The 18,678-nt window shown below is 41.8% G+C and overlaps 1 protein-coding gene and 1 long non-coding RNA gene across 3 annotated transcripts in view; one reads left to right on the top strand and one right to left on the bottom strand.

Annotated features, from left to right (window-relative positions):
• Positions 1-8,201, bottom strand: part of LOC120531435 (aryl hydrocarbon receptor-like) — a 124,994-nt gene extending 116,793 nt beyond the window's left edge. For both annotated transcript variants that reach the window (XM_039756856.1, XM_039756855.1), the window contains exon 1: positions 7,895-8,201. In XM_039756856.1, the coding sequence (XP_039612790.1) occupies positions 7,895-7,953 (59 nt within the window). In that variant the 5' untranslated portion in view covers positions 7,954-8,201. The remainder of the gene's footprint in view (positions 1-7,894) is intronic.
• LOC120531436 overlaps positions 1-10,339 on the top strand; it is a 45,102-nt gene extending 34,763 nt beyond the window's left edge. The window contains exon 3 of the long non-coding RNA XR_005634105.1: positions 10,058-10,339. This is a non-coding gene — a long non-coding RNA (uncharacterized LOC120531436). The remainder of the gene's footprint in view (positions 1-10,057) is intronic.
• Positions 10,340-18,678: the final 8,339 nt, after the last annotated feature.

The following is an 18,678-nucleotide window of genomic DNA, read 5'->3' on the forward strand; positions in this document are numbered from 1 at the left end:
ATTCCAAAAATTTCCCATATTTTTATAATTGCCATCATCCACTACAAGCATTAACATTTTTGGCTTTACAGTCAGTTTCTACATACATCTTCCTAGTGTTAGGTTATGATAGCAAACATGGTCATAAGGGAAAGCAACTATTAAAGAGGCTGAGAAGCTTTGAAATGTCGTGCTAGAGAAGGATAATGAAAATCTGGACAGAGAAGGCGACAAATGAAGGAGTAATGAAGATGAAGTGTACAGGAAACAGAATGGTTTAGGAGATGATGAGAAGTGATAAAAGGGTGCAATTGGTAAAAGATGGAAGAAGAGAAGGAACCAAAGACAAAGGAGAATGTGGGGTGATGATATTACAGAATGGTCAGCATTGAACAAATAGGGGAAGCAAAAAGAAAGGCAGAAGAAAAGAAGAAGTGGAAAGCCATGGTTTCCAACCTTTGTATTAAAAAAGGCACATGAGAAGACAGAGAAGAAGAAGAAGTCAATTTCTATGCTGCAGTTAATAAATCTGTATCTTCAATTGCACAAATTCTCATTGACTACGCAGACAGGCAGCTCTAAATTTTTCACTTTCTGAATGAGTAGATTGGCATTACTATCTATGTCAGGACAAATTGTGAGAAAAACCTCCTGCAAAGAGACACAGAGGATAGCGTTGAAGATATTTTCAATTTGAAAAGGTTTATTTAACAACATAATGGCACTTTTTTTTTTCAAAAAACAAAAAAATGTAGACTTTCATTCAATGTGGTAAAAATGTTGCCTGAAATTAAAATTACATTAAAGGGTAATGAGTTGGCATGAGACAACACACTTTGTTCATGATGCAATTCATATTGCAATTTTGCCTTCATGATACAGTATTCTAGCAACACGAGATTTTCATTAAAAAGGTACTATATGTTTAGTGTTACTTATTATTAGACATTCACTAATCAAAACACTGTAAATTAACTATAAATACACAGATTTTAATGTATGGTTTGTAAACCTTTCCTCTATTGTAATAAAATAATACTAATTATTAACATAAAATATTTGCACTGTAGTAGCATAAGATGTGTTAAATGTTAGCACATGCGAGGAAGAATTTCACTGTATTTAATCTGTATACATTACAATAATGAGCTTATAAACCTATAACATTCAGTCAGTGTAGTGCAAAACCATCCAAATTTAAGTTAACATCAAACTTTGCTCCAATAATGACTGTGCTTTTGCCGTACTGACCCTATGCAGTAGGTCCTGATTGGATCTATGAAGAACTTACATTTGCATGCGTTAACTACTAAATACAGGGCTGTTATTAATGGCACGATTATTCAGTAGTGATGAACAAACCCTGCAGAGTTCACTTCATCGTTAGCTTGGCAAAATCTCTGAAATGTTCAGGAACTTTGCAGAACTCTGCGAAATGCATTGAAGTCAATGGAGAAGGCGGTACCTAAACCAGTTTTGAATGGATCATAATGGTGCAATGGTGTTTTACTGTAAGTATCCCAAAGGGCTATGGAAGTATCTGCCAACTATGCTGGACCAATTATTGTAGCCAAAAATGCTATTTGTGCTATGAGGCAGCAGTGCTAACCACTCCACCACTGTGCCTCAAACAACAAAAGGAATGATAACCACAAAAAAAAAAATACAACAAATTGCCACAAACTAGCAATACATATGAATATAAATATTGTTGCAGTAATAGAGTTTCAATCTTTGGACACACTGGCCATGCCACAAAGCAGCTTTGAAGGAGCTACACATTCCACAATTCAGGGTATAGCAAAAAACTATTTTTTGTTTTCACTCTACCTGTGCACATACTTTGTAGTTTTTTCATCCATGAACAATATAAAAGTGCCCAGTGAACAGTAATCAATTTTTTGTTGTTATTTTATGGGATCTCATTCTGACAAGACCCCTTTAAGGCTTGTTTGTCAGTAGCTGCATGTGGCTAATTATGCATGCAAATTAGTCACATAGCGTTGTTGAGCTAGCTCACAAAGGTCAGTGTCATACTGTATGTCTGGTGGCATTACTTATACTATTCTCATTATGGTCAGCTAATGTACCCCTCAAATTAAAAATCTGCAAGGTTTTTTTTTCAGTAATGTGCAATGACCTTATAGTACATATGGAAGTTCTGTGCATGGCTGCTGCAGCTCTGTGATGTATCAGCCAGCTTTGTAAAGCATCATGGGGAGCTGAGAAAAAAATGTTTGTCTCAGCTGGGGAACAAGGTCAGATTTCACTGGTCAACACTATTCTTTAGTTATGACTCTTTCAAACAACTCCCTTTAGTGAATCTATAAAGCAAGCTGTTTTCAAAAACAACTGTTAAAAATACTTCCTCATTAATATTTCACTACTTCCACATTTCTCGAAAGCTTGTTTATTTAAATGCCTTTTATTATCCCTTTACTTGAACTAATTGAAGACACAGAAAACATATACAGGAACTTGTTCCATCTGGGACAATGTATACTGTGAACTAAATATTCATACAACTGGGAGAATCACACACAGAACACATGCATACCCTATATGAAGTGAATAAAAAAATTGGAGCCATCTTAAGGACCATAACAAATGGAAATACCAATCATTTTCTGTCTGTTTAATTCACCACTTGATGAGGAGTTGAATGGGAAAGATTGCTTTCGGAGTCTCAAACCAAATGATCCGGTTCAACTAAAAGACCTGTAATACTAAACACTGTAGAAGTATGTATCCACTGTAATGGGCACACTTGAAAAATGTGTCACAGATGTACACAACTGAGTTTAAAGGACAACACCACTTTCTTTATAATGGTGGCTGAGAAAAACTTTCAATCTTATGTTTTCATGAATGTGGAGAAAAAATGTTTATGATATAATAGAACCCAATAGTGACCAATGCTGTGAAAACAGAAATAGCTATGAAAAATATTCATGAAAAAAGAAAAAAAAAATCTCACATCACTCGTGTCACATAAACCTCATGTCAGTTATCCAGTCATATGCATAAAACGTGTAAAACGCATGCTTTTTGCTAAAATATTATTAAATCTATACTTCTGGAAAAATCAGCACACATCATAAACAGGAAACTAAAACCTAATTTGAGTCGGTTTTTGAATTGAGGACAGTATTCTTGACCAATGAATGAGAGGGGGAGGTAGATCTTCAATTCAGAAAGTCCATTCTAATCCCAACATGATGCTGGAATCTGTAACTAGTATCCACTATTTGAGTGCTATGATGATTAATTAACCCTAAGGATGAAACATTTTCTGCAAGGGTGTTTTCTTACTCGTAAAAATGGTGCTGCACACAAAAGAGAGAACAAAGTAAGCTGCTTATACAGTTAAACTCGGCTGAAAAAAAATATTTATTTGCTTCAGATGACTTCAGAATATCTCAAATGCTGTCCAGCTGTATTCTGCTACATTGCTTCATTAAATAAGAACAGAGATTAGGGACATAACGTACTTGCCCCACTGTTAATTCCCATTGGGAAGATTGAGTTGTTTTCATTTGTTGTTTTTTTTAAAAAAGGTGTACATTGAAAATTAACTCCATATTAGTCTAATAACCCCTTAAAGAAAATTGTACCCAAATGTATAGTAACAAAGATTTCTGGCAACAACAATAACAATAACTGAGGTCAGATGTAAAATATGCCATTTTTTAATCCTATTATTAGAAAATCCCTCACATTGTGCAATGACATTTTTGAGTTCTTCTATCCTAGATATTGCAATGCATGTGCTCATATTATAAAATGGCTTTTTAGAAACAAAAGCATTAATAGTTGAATGTCCTCAAACTTGACAATCTGTCTGAATTGTATCACTCTCGATGCACTGATAATATCAATTTATAATTTTTCTTTAAAAGCCCCCTTCATACACTTTTTACCTTATGCAAGCCACAGAAAAGGATGTATCATAAAATTTGTCATGGTGTTGGAAAGGAGAGCTTGTTATTCAACCAATACTGATTCCACTTTGCAAAATGTGACAGTACAAATTCTGTTTACAATGAAAGAATTTCAGTCATTGCAATAATGTTTTTAAACATTGAACAATCAAGGCAAAGTTAGAGCAAAATCATTTACTGTATGCCCAGCTTCACTCAGTTTGTCTTTTAAAAGAGGAGGCATTTTACACTTCAAGCCATCTCAACATCATGTGAAGTACATTCCATAATCTCTCTTGTGTACTTTAAGTACTGAACAAAACTCCCCACCACTCCCTTATACTACAAAAAGCCTGCCCCACCCCCACCCAGAAATATTCTGCATACCTGTTTATAAACTCAGTAAGTCACATCTGCTTTAGGCCTTCAGCATAGCAATACCTTTTTTGCATTAAAATCAATTTCTCAAGCAAAGCCAAACCAGCATTTGTAAATTTACAAAAAGTTATTTGTTCTGCATGAATAAAAACTTCACCACCTGCAACCCTGTGTTAATGCAATAGCACTTGGTTTCTTATAATTAAGTCATCTGATCTTTCTTTACCTTACAAGTACAAAGAGGTAAGTGCTACAGGTTCCTGATGCAGGAGAAGCTGAGAAAGGGAATCTGTGTCTTAGAAACAAAGGGTTTCATCAAACAAGAGTAAATACTGTAAAACTGAATTGAACATGAGGTAAACTGGAACCATGACAGCATCATAACCACTAGATCAGAATCATTATCATCAAAAATGGAGATAGTCACTCTGTCATAATATGTTGAAATACAGAACTGTGTTTCAACTCATCCAGGTGGAATGCTCTACAATGAGAAAAATTTTAATGAATGCAACATGAATAAAGCCATCCTTGCATTATTGTGCACCACCAATTATCCAAATAGAAACATAGAATACTGGTAAATAAAGGGGTAACGTCATAAGTTTTTAGAGTCATTATTGTCACTTGCATGTGCTGATTAACATCAAACACATTGGAAAAAGACTAAAAATACCACAAGTCTCTAAATGCCAGGGGTCTTTAGATCAATCACTTTACTGTACATTCTTAATTCTGCTCTTGTGTATTAGCATGACACATCTTTACTGTCTTTACTGTTTAGTACTATATTAGACCCCAAAACCAATTCCAAATCCATTTCACAATCCATTCACATCCCATTCTGGTGCAGACTTGTTGAACTGACAGTTACTGGACCGAAGCACAAGTTTTTTAAATAAATATACTCTAGAGTTTTGAATGCTTTAAATGTTTCACTGGCCAGAGAATAGTGGAATTATGTGAATAGTTGATAAAAAATTAAGCACATGACACAGATTATTATAAACACCATAATTTACTCCAGGTCTTGCTTACAGATACCTCACAAATATTCAAATTCTATCAAGTTCTATTAAGAACCCCATATCTGACATATATTTTCAGTGAAACCTTGAAGCTAGAAAACCTAGAAACTTCAATTAGAAGTTCTCAAACACTTACTTTGGGCAACACCATATACAAGGTGCCTGCTGCTCTAATGCTGCTCCTTACTTCTTTCTTTTCGGTAGTCTTTGCAGTATACTAGCTAAGCCATTGGACCGTACAAGGCTCACAGGTCTGTTTCCATATGTACCTTACTATGTAGCCTTGAGCAAGTATCTTAGTCTGCTTTTGCTCCAGATGTAAAAAATATCTGTAAACAGGTTTAAAGTATTCTGATCTTGTAAGTAACCTTAAATAATAAACCAAATGTACAATGATAACATCACTTCCAAGGAGATTTTGATGATGTTATTTTCAAAAACAAGTGTAACTCTTTTCTAGACCATACAACTTTTCTCACATCTATAAGATTATTTTCATTGTGAATGCATCACATTCAAATCATGGCAGAACATTTAACCTTATTCGAATTATTATTATGGTACATTTGGGCAACTTATAAGATCAGTACTGATTACAATGGTTTTTACAATAGGCTTATTGGCAGATATGTAACTTGCAAAGGTCACCTGTAGAATCAAAAGCAGGGAATTAATTGGTAACCTTGCAATTTTTGGTCCAATGCCTGTTAAAGCAAAGCCTAAGCAAAGCTTAAAGGACTGAGTGATTTCTTGTCTGTCAATCTTCAAGTGTTTCCTGTGTTCTATTGTAAAAGATGACCAAACTGCACACCTTTCAATAGAAAGAATAATTAGAATGAGAAGCTGGCACCATGCAGAAATTGTGAAACTAGCATGTATGACCTGGAAGCAGATGGTCATATGTATAATATCTTTTCCTTGCACCTACATGTCTTTCAAAGGTTGTGAGTTTCATTGAACTGGCACATGGTTCAAGTCCCTGTCCTTTGTATGATGCTCCCTAAATTTGCTACATTCACAATGAATGAAAGTTTGCGTCACTGAACCTGCATTTGGTCAAAATATGGATCTCCTAGTATTTTGCGGATTTTTTGGTGTTGCATTGTGACATTATATATTGTATTTTATGGTCAGAAATGAATGTAATTTACTGTACTTTAATGAATGCCTATCTTGTATTTGGTACAAGACAACTGCTATTACTCATCCATTTTGGTGTACATTACAGTGTTATTTCCTCTGTATCCGTTTATATATGTGGTATACTGAAGGTATATTTTGATATCTTATGATTTTGGTCTTTTACTGTGAAGGTTTTCCTGTTTATGGTTCACCATGAAAGATGCTGTACAATATGAAGATTGACTCTAGTATTCCTAAATCACTTGCCCCCAAAGTCAAGTCTGAGGCACACTATCAAATACCATATTTTGAAACTCCTGTTGTTATTCTGTATTAAAGCGTGTGATTTCTGAAAGATCTGTATTTCATCATAGTTCTCATTAAACAGATCATTGTTTGCCGTTTTTTTTTTTTTTGGTAATACACCTCAACCTTACCCAAAAGTGTTTGCTCTCTTAAGTACATTAGAATAGTTGCAATTGAGAGCTGGCATTCGCACAAATGACAATAGGTAAAAATAACCTCATTTCTACTCATTTTCATCTCTTTGCTCTCAAATAAGCTGCTGCTTAAATAAAGATAATGAAAGTGCGAAGAAAATCCGGCTCGCGGGCACCTTAATGGAAATAAATATTAGCTCAATTACGACATGTAATGGGCATGTGAATAAGGAACTGTTTGGAATGAAACTCGACACAATAGTCTCCATGGACCGCTCGTTTTAGGGGCTCCTTTAATTGCAAGCCCCCTACTGGCCAGAGCTCGATTCACACGTTTTTGAATGAGGTCTTTTGGGACGCTCACACGCAATCTCGAGTGATCACTAATGAACAGCAAGAATCTTTAGATGTGCCCAAGACGATCGGATGGCATAATCTCATTCGCCCTTAAAAGCGCCACATTGACGTACGATGTCTGCCTGTATGGACCTTAAATTGATTAATCGGGTTTACTAAATTGGTGGGAAGTCTTTGGCTTTGCCACTTTCAATAGCCGGGCAGCTTAATTCTCGTCCAAAGTACACAGTCCTGACTTTATGTGCAAATAAGATATGCGATCACTAGCATTAGCATTATCTGGGGTGTTTTCGCAAAACAGACTTCCTTGTATCATTCTGCCCGTACACTTTAGATCAAGACAGCGCCGGAGGGCGTGAGTCACGCGTGACCTTGCATAACGGGGACGAGTGGAAAAGTTGGAGTTGACCGCAGGTGAACCTCGAAAGGGTGCCAGTGGGAACGGGAGGGCACGTGGGCACAACGAACAAACAACGCAGAATGAGAAACCGGTTAGACCCCAAGCAGACACCCGCCCCTGCGTAAACACAGTGACGCCCTGCGACGAAGTACAGTCCGTATAAGAACTTTGGTGATTTTAATATTGAAACGCATTGCGCGCTACAAGACACGAGCAAAATACACGCACATACACAACCACGCACACAGCACTCCAAATCGTCTCTCTTACGTTTTCGGCAAGGGCTTCTTCCGCTTCTTGCTGGCGTAAACACCTCCGCTTCCCAACATCGTGCCCTTCTGCACTGTAAGCGTGTCCCACTGGGCGCTGGATCCAAAAAATAATCCGAAAAGATTAGACACGAGACGAATGACACTCGGCAATTCCGTGGGTGGCAAGTATAGGGCGAGACGAAACTCGACTCAGGCTAAAGCTCTGTCTGGCGCCCCAGACTCGCGTGAATCTTACAGTTAATTTCTCTTTGCCCGAGCCAATCCTAAGTGCTGTCTCACAGCCGCGCTCCCCACTGCAGAGCTGCCTGCCTGCTATTGGCTCTGTGTGTCAGGAAATCACTGAGTCACACACATGCACACACACACACACACACGTTATTAAGGTGGAGCGACGCTGAGTTGGCACACAAGGGGCACTGGTAAAGCTAGTAAAGTCCAGAGGTAAGGAAATCTATGGTGTTCCTCTCCAAACGACAGTGAACACAATAAGTCACGACAGCCTCTGTGCTAAAAGCAGAAAGTAAGCAACGAAATTTGAACCAAGACAGTAAAAAGATGATACAGGCAGCATAGGGAACAAAAGCAAAGACCCCGCAGAAAACCTTTTGTATATAAAGTGTCAAACTGGGAAGCCAAGAAGGGAAGACACTTTGTCTTCGCCTAAACAGGTACGCAGCGTATTACCAGCCCAATTCCCATTTTCCCTCCTCACATTTCACTAGCATTTGACATAAAAGTGGTGATTCCAACAGAAATGGAAGTACCGTGCTTTACTTCCTATTTATGTGTACAGAGCACATATTGTCCATTGCACAACTATACACTATTGCACAACTTCTCAGAACACTCGGCAAAAGTTCAATACCATACATTATCCATCCATCCATTATCCAACCCGCTATATCTTAACTACAGAGTCACGGGGTCTGCTGGAGCCAATTCCACCCAACACAGGCCGCAAGGCAGGAAACAAACCCCAGGCAGGGCGCACAGCAGAAGTACAATACCAAAAAAGAAAATGAAAGGTATACATAGCATGCAAGACACACACATATCTATCTATGCAGTGTGTGTATATATATATATATATATATAAATATATATATATAGTTGTATTACGATATTTGCTCCAATGACTTATTGTTCACCAACTCAGTTCTTTATATAAGCTGTAGATTTAGGTTTTCAACTGTAAAGAGCAACATATTTAAAAACTCTTTAATTCCCAAAGCTGTAAGCATTTTAAATCCTCGTACTTGCAGGAATGCTTATGAATTGTAAATTATTGTTGTGTGTACTGTTAAAGGTAATTATTCGTCATACAAATCTTGATTGTGTATATATGTTAACACTGGTTATCCATTTTTGTGTCTTGGGTAATTTCCTTGTATCTCTGTAACAGTGTTTTATGTTTTGTACTTACCTGCTTCAAATTTCAATCTGGGATAATAAATGTCTACCTACCTTCCTACCTACCTTCTTTACAAGTTGTGGGTAGAAGCTGTCTCTGTATCTACTGCTTTGAGTGCCAGTGGTCCTGTAATGTTTGCTAGAAGGAATGCATTAGTAAAACAATTATACAGGATGGCAGTGGTCTTTAATAATCTTATTTGCCTATGTTAGGCAGCAAGTGTAGCATATATCCTACACATGATGCAGTGTGATTTCTGTCATTTTCTGAGCCGCCTTCACAACATTCCACAGGTTTCTTGTGAAACTAGCAGGTACTGTACCAGTATGTGATGTAGCCAGTGAGAAAGGACTCTTCTGCATCTGCGAAAGTTCCCAGGAAAGATGGAGAGATGTGAGCTGTCTTCAGACATCTGAGTATGTAGGGGTGCTAGGGCACCATTTAGACAAGAGCTGAAGTGAGCTGTGCCCATTTCAATTCATTAGTGATAGTCTTTCCAGGAAATGTAAAGCTGCTCACCCTTTAATAAGCCCCTACATTTAAATGGAAGTGTGGTCTGCTGGCTACTTTCCTAAGTCTATGACCAGATCATTAGTTTTGCTGAAAGTAATAGAGATTATTATCCTGGCACCACTGAGTCAGAAGGTAAACCTTCTGTCTGGAAACTGCCTAATTAATGTTGATGCTTTAGCCTATTTTTATTTATTTAATTGTTTTGTTTATTAGCATATTTGTGTTTTTTAAACACAGATGAATACCTGCCTTGCAAATCAAACCTGATTGAGTGATTCAGAGGAAGAGAGTGATGCCCAAGGATTAAAAGAAAAATGACAGGCAAAGCAACACGCCATGGAGCTAAAAGGAAGCCCCAAGTACAAATGTAAAAAAGATTAAAATATCTGTTCATGTGAAGACAGGATTGTCTGCAATGGAGGACAGTGATGTTGGTCATAAATGTGAGAACAGGGGAGGACACACCAAGGTTGTGTATAACAGAGATGAGGGTTATGAGGCCATAAGAGAAATGGATGAAGATCACATTGATAAGAAAAAAAATATAAAGAGGAAATGGCTCCTTGTGGAGAGTTAAATGCAAGGAGGACTGCAGTCTCGGTAGTAATGCATAAAGATGATTACCCTAGTTGTTGATACAGAGAATCAAGAACAAACTCGGTCATGTTTTTGTTAGCATAAAATACAACTTGGACAAATGTATGTACATATGCAATATTATACTCTATTTAAATAGGTCCCTGAATTGTAGCAGAGAGGGAGAAAGATAAAGGAGAAGGAATTGCATCTTAGAAATAAAAATGGACATTTGAAAACTGTGTCACCATCCATGCAAGGCTCCATCCAGTTACAGTTTTATAGATGTACAGTACATTTTTACAGTTTTCTGAGGGTGAATGCATTAAGCAAAGATTGAAAAAGAAATAGTGTAGGTTATATTTTGTCCAACTTGTATAAATGCACCCAGTGGAACCTGTAAATAAATACATATTGTATAAAGGTGAGGGACAAAATCTGACAAAAGTATTTTATAGCATATTTAGGGCATTATAGATGCAGAGACTATGTAACATTGATTTATTACATTGTGGTAATTCTGTCAGGACTTTAAACTGGTTTTCTCTCACAGTTAGAATTGGCCCAGAATGTCACAGTTAGAGTTCATACTATATTTAAATTACATCTATACTTTACAAATAGCATTGGATTCCCTTCAGATATCTCACAGATTATAAGATTTCTCATATGAATCAAATTATATAATTATGCTACTATTTACAGAATATCAGTCAAAATATACCCTTCCATGTACCCAATAAGCATTTAATATCTGATTCCAAAGGTCCTCCAATCTCATTTGTTCTCTGTACTCTATAGGTGACAGGCATTTTCATGTGTAGATCGCCATCTTTGGAATGTGCTTACTGTATACAGTATATAAGGTCCACTGTCATGATAAAGTGTTTCCAATCTGTTTATGAAATGTTTTAAGGCCTTTTTAATAAAACTGCTTGTTTGACTTTGTATTCCTTATTTTAAGCTTATTATTTTGCTTTGAACAAATAATTGTGCTTTTACATGTTATTCTGAATGTGTACTCTCCTTTGGACAATTAGCTGCTGCAAGTTTGGTAGTTGCATGGATGCCAGGAGTTGAGGTTCTGGGAATATATCTCTCAGAATTCCATCATTATTTAGCGTTGGCTGCAGTTGTTTTATAATTTTTCAAAGTGCTTCAAGATGTGGGTTATAGTTGACAATAAGGGAATGCTGTTCTTGTCGTCCTTGCTTTTATATTCCAGAAGGCTATCTCTCAGTATGGCAATAGCTCTTCTCATTTGATTGTGTGTTGTTTTGGGAGCATATCCTTGTCTAATGAAATCTTGTCTAAGCTCCTGCAGCTGTTTATCCCAGTATGTGAATTTTATCATTTGTATAACTGACTTCATGAGTAAATCATGTTGTGTTAGGTACTTTTCACATGCCAATATTCCATCATCATGGATGATGTTTGTACAATGTGCCTCAACATCCATTGTGGTCAGTAAGCTTCCCTTGGGTAAAGGATCTATAGCAGACAGGTTTTTAAGGAAGTCCATGGTGTCTTAGATGTAGCTGGTTATATTGTGGGCAGGGGGTTTAAGGAAGTGATCCACCCATATTGAAACATTTTCTATAAGTGAACCAGTTCCTGAGATTACAGGCCTTCCTCTGTTCCTTTTTGTGGATCTTAGGAAGCATGTAGAAGTAAGTTTTGATGTTCTTAGGAATTAAACTGCTTACATGACCCCTGATGTCAAGAGGGAAGCTACTTACTACCTTTCTTATAGAGATCTGTGGGGTCTTCCTATAGTTTGTAGTAATGCGTAGTATTGGACAATTGCCTTTGTGCCTCCTATATATATATTCAGATGTGTTCATGATAATTAACACACCCTCCTTTGTCTGCTGATTTAACAATGATCTCTGTATTTTCCCTTATTTAGTGTATGGCTCTCCACTTGTGAATAGTGATGTTTTTAATCTGACTTTGCTGTCTGTTTAGGATCTCCATTTTGACTCTCTGTCAGAAGAAATCAAATAGAATTGTCCAGAGTGGAGTTTCTGCCGAGTTCTGGTGTCCATGTAGATTTATTAGTTGGATTGTTGTAATAGCTTGTTGTTGTTGGTCCATCTGTGTCACCATTTTACCTCTTGTGGAAAAATTCTTTAAGTTTGAGTTTTCTGAAAAATACTTCCATATCACTGCAGAGTCTGATTTTGTCAATGGGATTTGAAGGCCAGTTCCTTTGTAAGTACTGAAATGTCTGCTTCATTTGGTGTGTTTGAGGAGAGATTAACAATATATGCTCTTTGTTTTTTTGCTATTAAGTGTCCAGTTTTTTCTTTTTGTTGACAATAAGGAGTTTCTGGAGTCTTTTGTAATATACATGTATCTCCTTTACCATATCCTGCATGTCATTTCCAAGGAGCAGGATGAGGCCTTGGATCTCTTCCTGTGTGTTCTTTTTAATGTTATAGAAAATGTTGATTAGGTGGTTTCTTATCCTTGCAGATGTCCTAGTGCAAAGTTACTCTGCAAACTGTGCATTATAAGTGTTGTAAAAGATGGAGAAGGACACAACATAAAGGTTTGGGGTTTTCCGGCCCCGTATATTGCAGACGATCCATAATAAATTCAAAAGGAAAAAGCAGGTCAAAACATAAACTAAACAGTTCATATACGCGACGCCGAAACATGGCGAAGGGAGGATGGGATCGATGACGTCAGGACAAGATGAGGGAGGAAGGGCGGAAGTAACGTACTGCGGGCAAACCCGGCTTATGGTGGCGGAGCGTCTTTTTTCCTACAAGAAAGCAGAGGGAGAAAGTTAGTACCCCGCCATTCCCTGCCGGCGAATGTCTTCCCAGGTGTGTTAAGATCCGTCCGCGGTCTCCTACTTGCGCGTGCGTGACACAATCCCCCCCTTAGCCCAAGACCGTCAGGTCGGGCGGACCTAACCGAGAGGTTGTGGATACGAGAGAGGGCATCGGCATTGGCCTGAAGGGTGCCTCGACGATAAGTGATGGTGAACTTATACGGTTGTAAATCCAGAAACCACCTGGTGACCCGCGGATTCAACTCTTTATGTAGGGACATCCACTGAAGTGCAGCGTGATCAGCCACCAGAGTGAATTCACGACCCAGCAGGTAATAACGGAGATGAGTCACCGCCCACTTAATGGCCAAGGCCTACCTCTCCACTGCCGCATACTGGGTCTCTCGGTCTAACAGTTTCTGGCTTAAGTACATTACGGGATGTTCGACACCGTCGACGCTTTGGCTCAACACGGCGCCCAGGCCTGTGTCCGAACCGTCGGTCTGGAGAATAAAAGGGAGCCCAAAATCGGGCATCCTTAATACAGGTGCCGATGTAAGGGCCTTCTTTAGGTCACTGAATGCGTGCTCCGCCTTGTCATTCCACACCACGTATAAGGGAGCGCCCTTCTTTGTTAAATTGGTCAAGGGTGTGGCCCTTTCGGAGAAACGGGGTACGAACCGGCAGTAGTACCCCGCTAACCCCAAGAAAGCTTGCACCTGCCTCTTGGTATTCGGACGGGGCCATTCCAAGATGTCTTTAGTTTTTGAACACTGTGGTCTCACCTGTCTCCGTCCCACGAGGTAGCCTAAATACTTGGCCTCCTTCAAGCCAAAAAAACACTTCCGAGGGTTTATGCAGAGGCCGGCTTTAGCTAGTATCGTGAGGACAGCAGAGACCTGCAATAGATGTTCCTCCCAGGTGCCGGAATAGATGACAACGTCATCCAGGTAGGCGGCACTATAGGACTGGTGGGGTTTCAGCACACCATCCACCAGACGTTGAAAGGTTGCGGGGGCCCCGTGCAGCCTGAATGGGAGGACCTTGTATTGCCAGTGTCCACTAGGGGTGCTAAAGGCCGTTTTTTCTTTTGCGGATGCCGTTAAGGGAATTTGCCAATACCCTTTCGTCATGTCAAGAGTAGTCAGGTATCGAGCCGTACCTAGCCGCTCAAGCAGGTCGTCAATGCGGGGCATCGGGTAGGCATCGAATTTGGAGACCTGGTTCAGACGTCTAAAATCGTTACAAAATCTCCAGGAGCCGTCTGGCTTGGAAACGAGGACGATAGGGCTGGACCAGGGGCTATGGCTCTCCTCAATAATGTCTATGTCCAACATTCGTTGCACCTCTAATTCCACTTCAGCGCGTTTTGCCTCCGGGAGTCTATAGGGTCTCTCCCGGACGATTACGCCGGGGTCTGTGACTATGTCATGTGCAGTCAGCGAGGTCTGGCCAGGTGACTCGCTCACTACTTCGGGGATGGCTCGGATTACATGCGTTAACTCCTGCCGCTGTTTGGCAGCTCATCACAGAGGTTAAGGGCAGTCGTGCATGAGAAGAGGGGGAGAGAGACCTTTGGGAGTCGGAAAGCTCCTCCCGATCTTTCCAGGGTTTCAATAAATTTACATGGTAGATCCTCTCAGTCGGTCGACGATTGGGTTTTTTCACCAAATAGTCGACCAGTCCTTTTCTCTCCTTAACCTCGTAAGGCCCTTGCCAGTGAGCGAGCAACTTGGAGTGGGAGGTAGGAACGAGCACCATAACTCGGTCCCCCGGATGGAACTCCCGAAGGACAGAGTTGCGGTTGTAACACCGGACCTGCGCTGCCTGCGCCCGAGTCACGTGGTCCTTTAGGAGGGGTCTGATTTTTGTGAGCCTGTCACACAGTTGCGCCACATACTCCAATATGTTAGAGGAGGGAAGGGCCTCGGTTTCCCAGCCCTCTTTTAGTATATCCAAAATGCCTCGGGGTTGTCGCCCATACAACAACTCGAAAGGGGAGAAGCCCGTAGACGCCTGAGGTACCTCCCGGTAGGCAAAAAGCACGAGCGGGAGGAGCTGATCCCAGTTCCTACCGTCTGCGCTGACTACTTTGCGAATCATCTGCTTAAGCGTCTGGTTAAATCTTTCCACCAGCCCGTCTGTCTGAGGGTGATAGACAGACGCTTTCAGGTGCTTTATTCTGAGTAACTTGGCCACCTCCCTGAACTTATCCAAGGTAAAGGGTGTACCCTGGTCCGTGAGGACTTCTTTGGGTATACTCACTCTGGAAAACAAATTAACTAATTCCCGTGCAATGTTTTTTGTGTTAGTGGAGCGCAGGGGAACCGCCTCTGGGTATCGGGTGGCGTAATCCACCATAACCAATATATATTTATAGCCATGGGTTGAGGGCTCCAAGGGTCCTACTAAGTCGACCCCTATTCTGTCGAAGGGGACGTCGATCAGGGGTATAGGGACAAGAGGAGCACGGTCCCTTCTGGGAATCTGGTGGGTCTGACACTCCGGACAGGATTGGCAGAAGCGCCGGACCTCCTCGTTAATCCCAGGCCAGTAAAAACGGAGCTTAATCCTCTCCAAGGTCTTTTCGGCCCCGAGGTGGGCGCCAAGGAGGTGAGCGTGAGCTAATTCGCATACCTCCCGCCGGAAGGTACGCGGGACTAGCAGCAACTTCCACACCTCGCCCTCGTGGGTCGCCACCCGATACAGCAGATAATTTTCCAGCACAAAAAAGGGCTTGCGTGGTGTGGAACCGTCGGCTTGTGAGCTGTTAGGCAGAACCACCGCATTCCAGGCAAACCGCAGGGAATCATCGTTCCACTGCTTCCTCTTAAATGAGGCTGGCGTGGACCGAAATTGGTGATCCAAGCTTCCTAGAGGGTCTTGTGACCTGGACAGCGGGAGAGTTCCCTGGCTTGTCCCTTCCCCGGCGGATTCTTCCATGTCAGGGTCCGTCGCCGAGGAAGTATTCCCCGAGGTGCCAGCGCCACTCGGGCCTGCCCTAGAGCATGGCGTGGAGACCACAGGAGGGGAGCCTTGCCCCCTCATAACCAGATCCAACGAGGCCCCGGGAGCGGTGTGTGTCTTACCGCAATTTGTTTTTGACCAGCCATGTCCCAAAATCACCGGATAGGGGGGTTCGGGCAACACAGCGACCATCAACTTAGTTAAGTCCCCCTTCCAGGTGATATAGCATTGTGTGGAACGATACGACTTGGTCCCTCCATGCACACAAGTGACTTGTAGGTGTTGCTTCAGCCACTGTCGCGGTAACACATAACGGCGAGCCACAATGGTTATGTTGCTGCCGGAATCAAACAAAGCCACCACCGCGTGCCCATTTAATAACAACACTCCCGTGTTTGGACTCGCCAAGGGATGCGACGGGGTACAGTGCCTCTCCATTGATGCCCACGTGCAGTCCATTGGCTCCGCGGTGACGTTGAGCGGGCAGGTTGGCAGCAGATGGCCGGTCTCACCACACTTGTAACAGTGCGGAGAGGCCGGCTTTTCTTTATACTTTTGCGGCGCTTCTGCAGCATGTCGAGGGGGCTCAGGGGTGGCCGCCCGTCCCTGTCGGTTCCCACGAACTGGCCTTTCTGACCCCCTGACTTAGAGGACCGCGAGCTGACGCTCCAGGACTTCCAGGAGACCTGGCATGTCCTTATATGGATGCCGCCGGACCTGCTGGGCGAGGGAACTGGGCATAGCGTTGACTAAGCCCTCACAGGCCACCTGCTCCACTACTCTCCGGGCCTGGGGTCCCTCTGGCCGTAGCCAGCGCCCCATCTTGCCCCAGAATTCGAAGGCCTGTGCATGGGCAGGTTTTTCAGGGTCGAACTGCCAGTTCCGTCACTCTGCCGCCTGATGGCCCGGCGTGATGCCGTAGCGGGCCAGGATCTCCGGTTTGAGGAGGTCGTAGTTCGCAACCTCCTCCTCGGGGAGGTCATAATAGGCCCGCTGCGCGGGTCCCTTCAGGTAGGGCACTAAAATGGACGCCCACTCGTTCCGGGTGGCCGTCCATTCGAATATGCCCAAATACGATTCGACGTCATCCGCGTCGGTCATAGGTACCAGAGAGGGAGGCGTCGGTCTAGGCGGGTCTGGTCTTGCTCGCTGGGCCTCTGCCTACCTGGCCTTCGTAGCCTCCAACTCCCGGGTGGTAGCGGCTTGCGCTTGCTGCAGGGCTTGCAGTTGGGCGTTCATCCCCTGCAGCACGGTGTTTAGGTCCTGTCCTTCGGTCATGGTTAAGGATCTTCAATCCTGCCGGCTACGCCACTGCAAAAGATGGAGAAGGACACAACATAAAGGTTTGGGGTTTTCCGGCCCCGTATATTGCAGACGATCCACAATAAATTCAAAAGGAAAAAGCAGGTCAAAACATAAACTAAACAGTTCATATGCGCGACGCCGAAACATGGCGTCGGTGGCCATTTTATGAGGGAGGAGCCGGAAGTGGAGGAATGCTGGGAAGGAACTGTGAGGGAGGATGGGATCGATGACGTCAGGACAAGATGGAGGAGGAAGGGCGGAAGTAACGTACTGCGGGCAAACCCTGGCTTATGGTGGCGGAGCGTCTTTTTTCCTACAAGAAAGCAGAGGGAGAAAGTTAGTACCCCGCCATTCCCTGCCGGCAAATGTCTTCCCAGGTGTGTTAAGATCCGTCTGCGGTCTCCTACTCGCGCGTGCGTGACAGTGTGTATGGTTGTATGCCTTATTAAGATCCCTTTCAGGGTAAGATTTTCCAGTTTTGTTAAGAAGGTGTCACTGTCCAGGCGTGCCAGTTTCTTCCACATGGTCTTCAATTTCATGTAGTAGCAGTACATTTCAGTGTCTTGTATGTCTGTGGTGGTTGGGTTTTGTACCGTATTAACCATTATGGATGCAATGAGACGTCAAGCAAAATGACACCTTTTATTGGCTAACTGGATAACTGAACAGATTACAATATGCAATAGAAAATACTTTGTTAGACAAGGATATACTGCCAAAACAACAGACACTCAAATAAGAAGAGCTACTCCCATACCCAGAGACAACCTTCTGGAATATAAAAACAAAGACAACAAGGACCACATCCCCCTTGTTGTCACCTATAACCCACATCTTAAAGCCCTTCAAAAGATTATAAAATAACTTTAGCCAATACTAAATAATTATGAAATGCTGAGAGATGTATTGCCAGAACCAACCCACCTGGCATACAGACAACCACAAAACCTGCATCAACTAATTGTCCGAAGTTCCCTGAGTGAACCAACAGATAATGGTACATCTCTCTGTCTAAAAAAAGAATTAAAATGTATATTCACATTTATAATACCGATTATACAGTTATACCACACAGCCAATAAGAACATGTCATAAAGGGATCATTTTCCTGCAGATCACCCAATGTGGTCTACCTAATTCTGTGCATGAAGTGTCCCAACACTACATTCTATGTGGGAGCTACTGGACAAACACTCCACATGGCATCAGGGATGTTCTTGTAGGAGCT

Source organism: Polypterus senegalus, chromosome 6 (genome assembly GCF_016835505.1).
Source record: "Polypterus senegalus isolate Bchr_013 chromosome 6, ASM1683550v1, whole genome shotgun sequence".
Taxonomy (NCBI): domain Eukaryota; kingdom Metazoa; phylum Chordata; class Cladistia; order Polypteriformes; family Polypteridae; genus Polypterus; species Polypterus senegalus.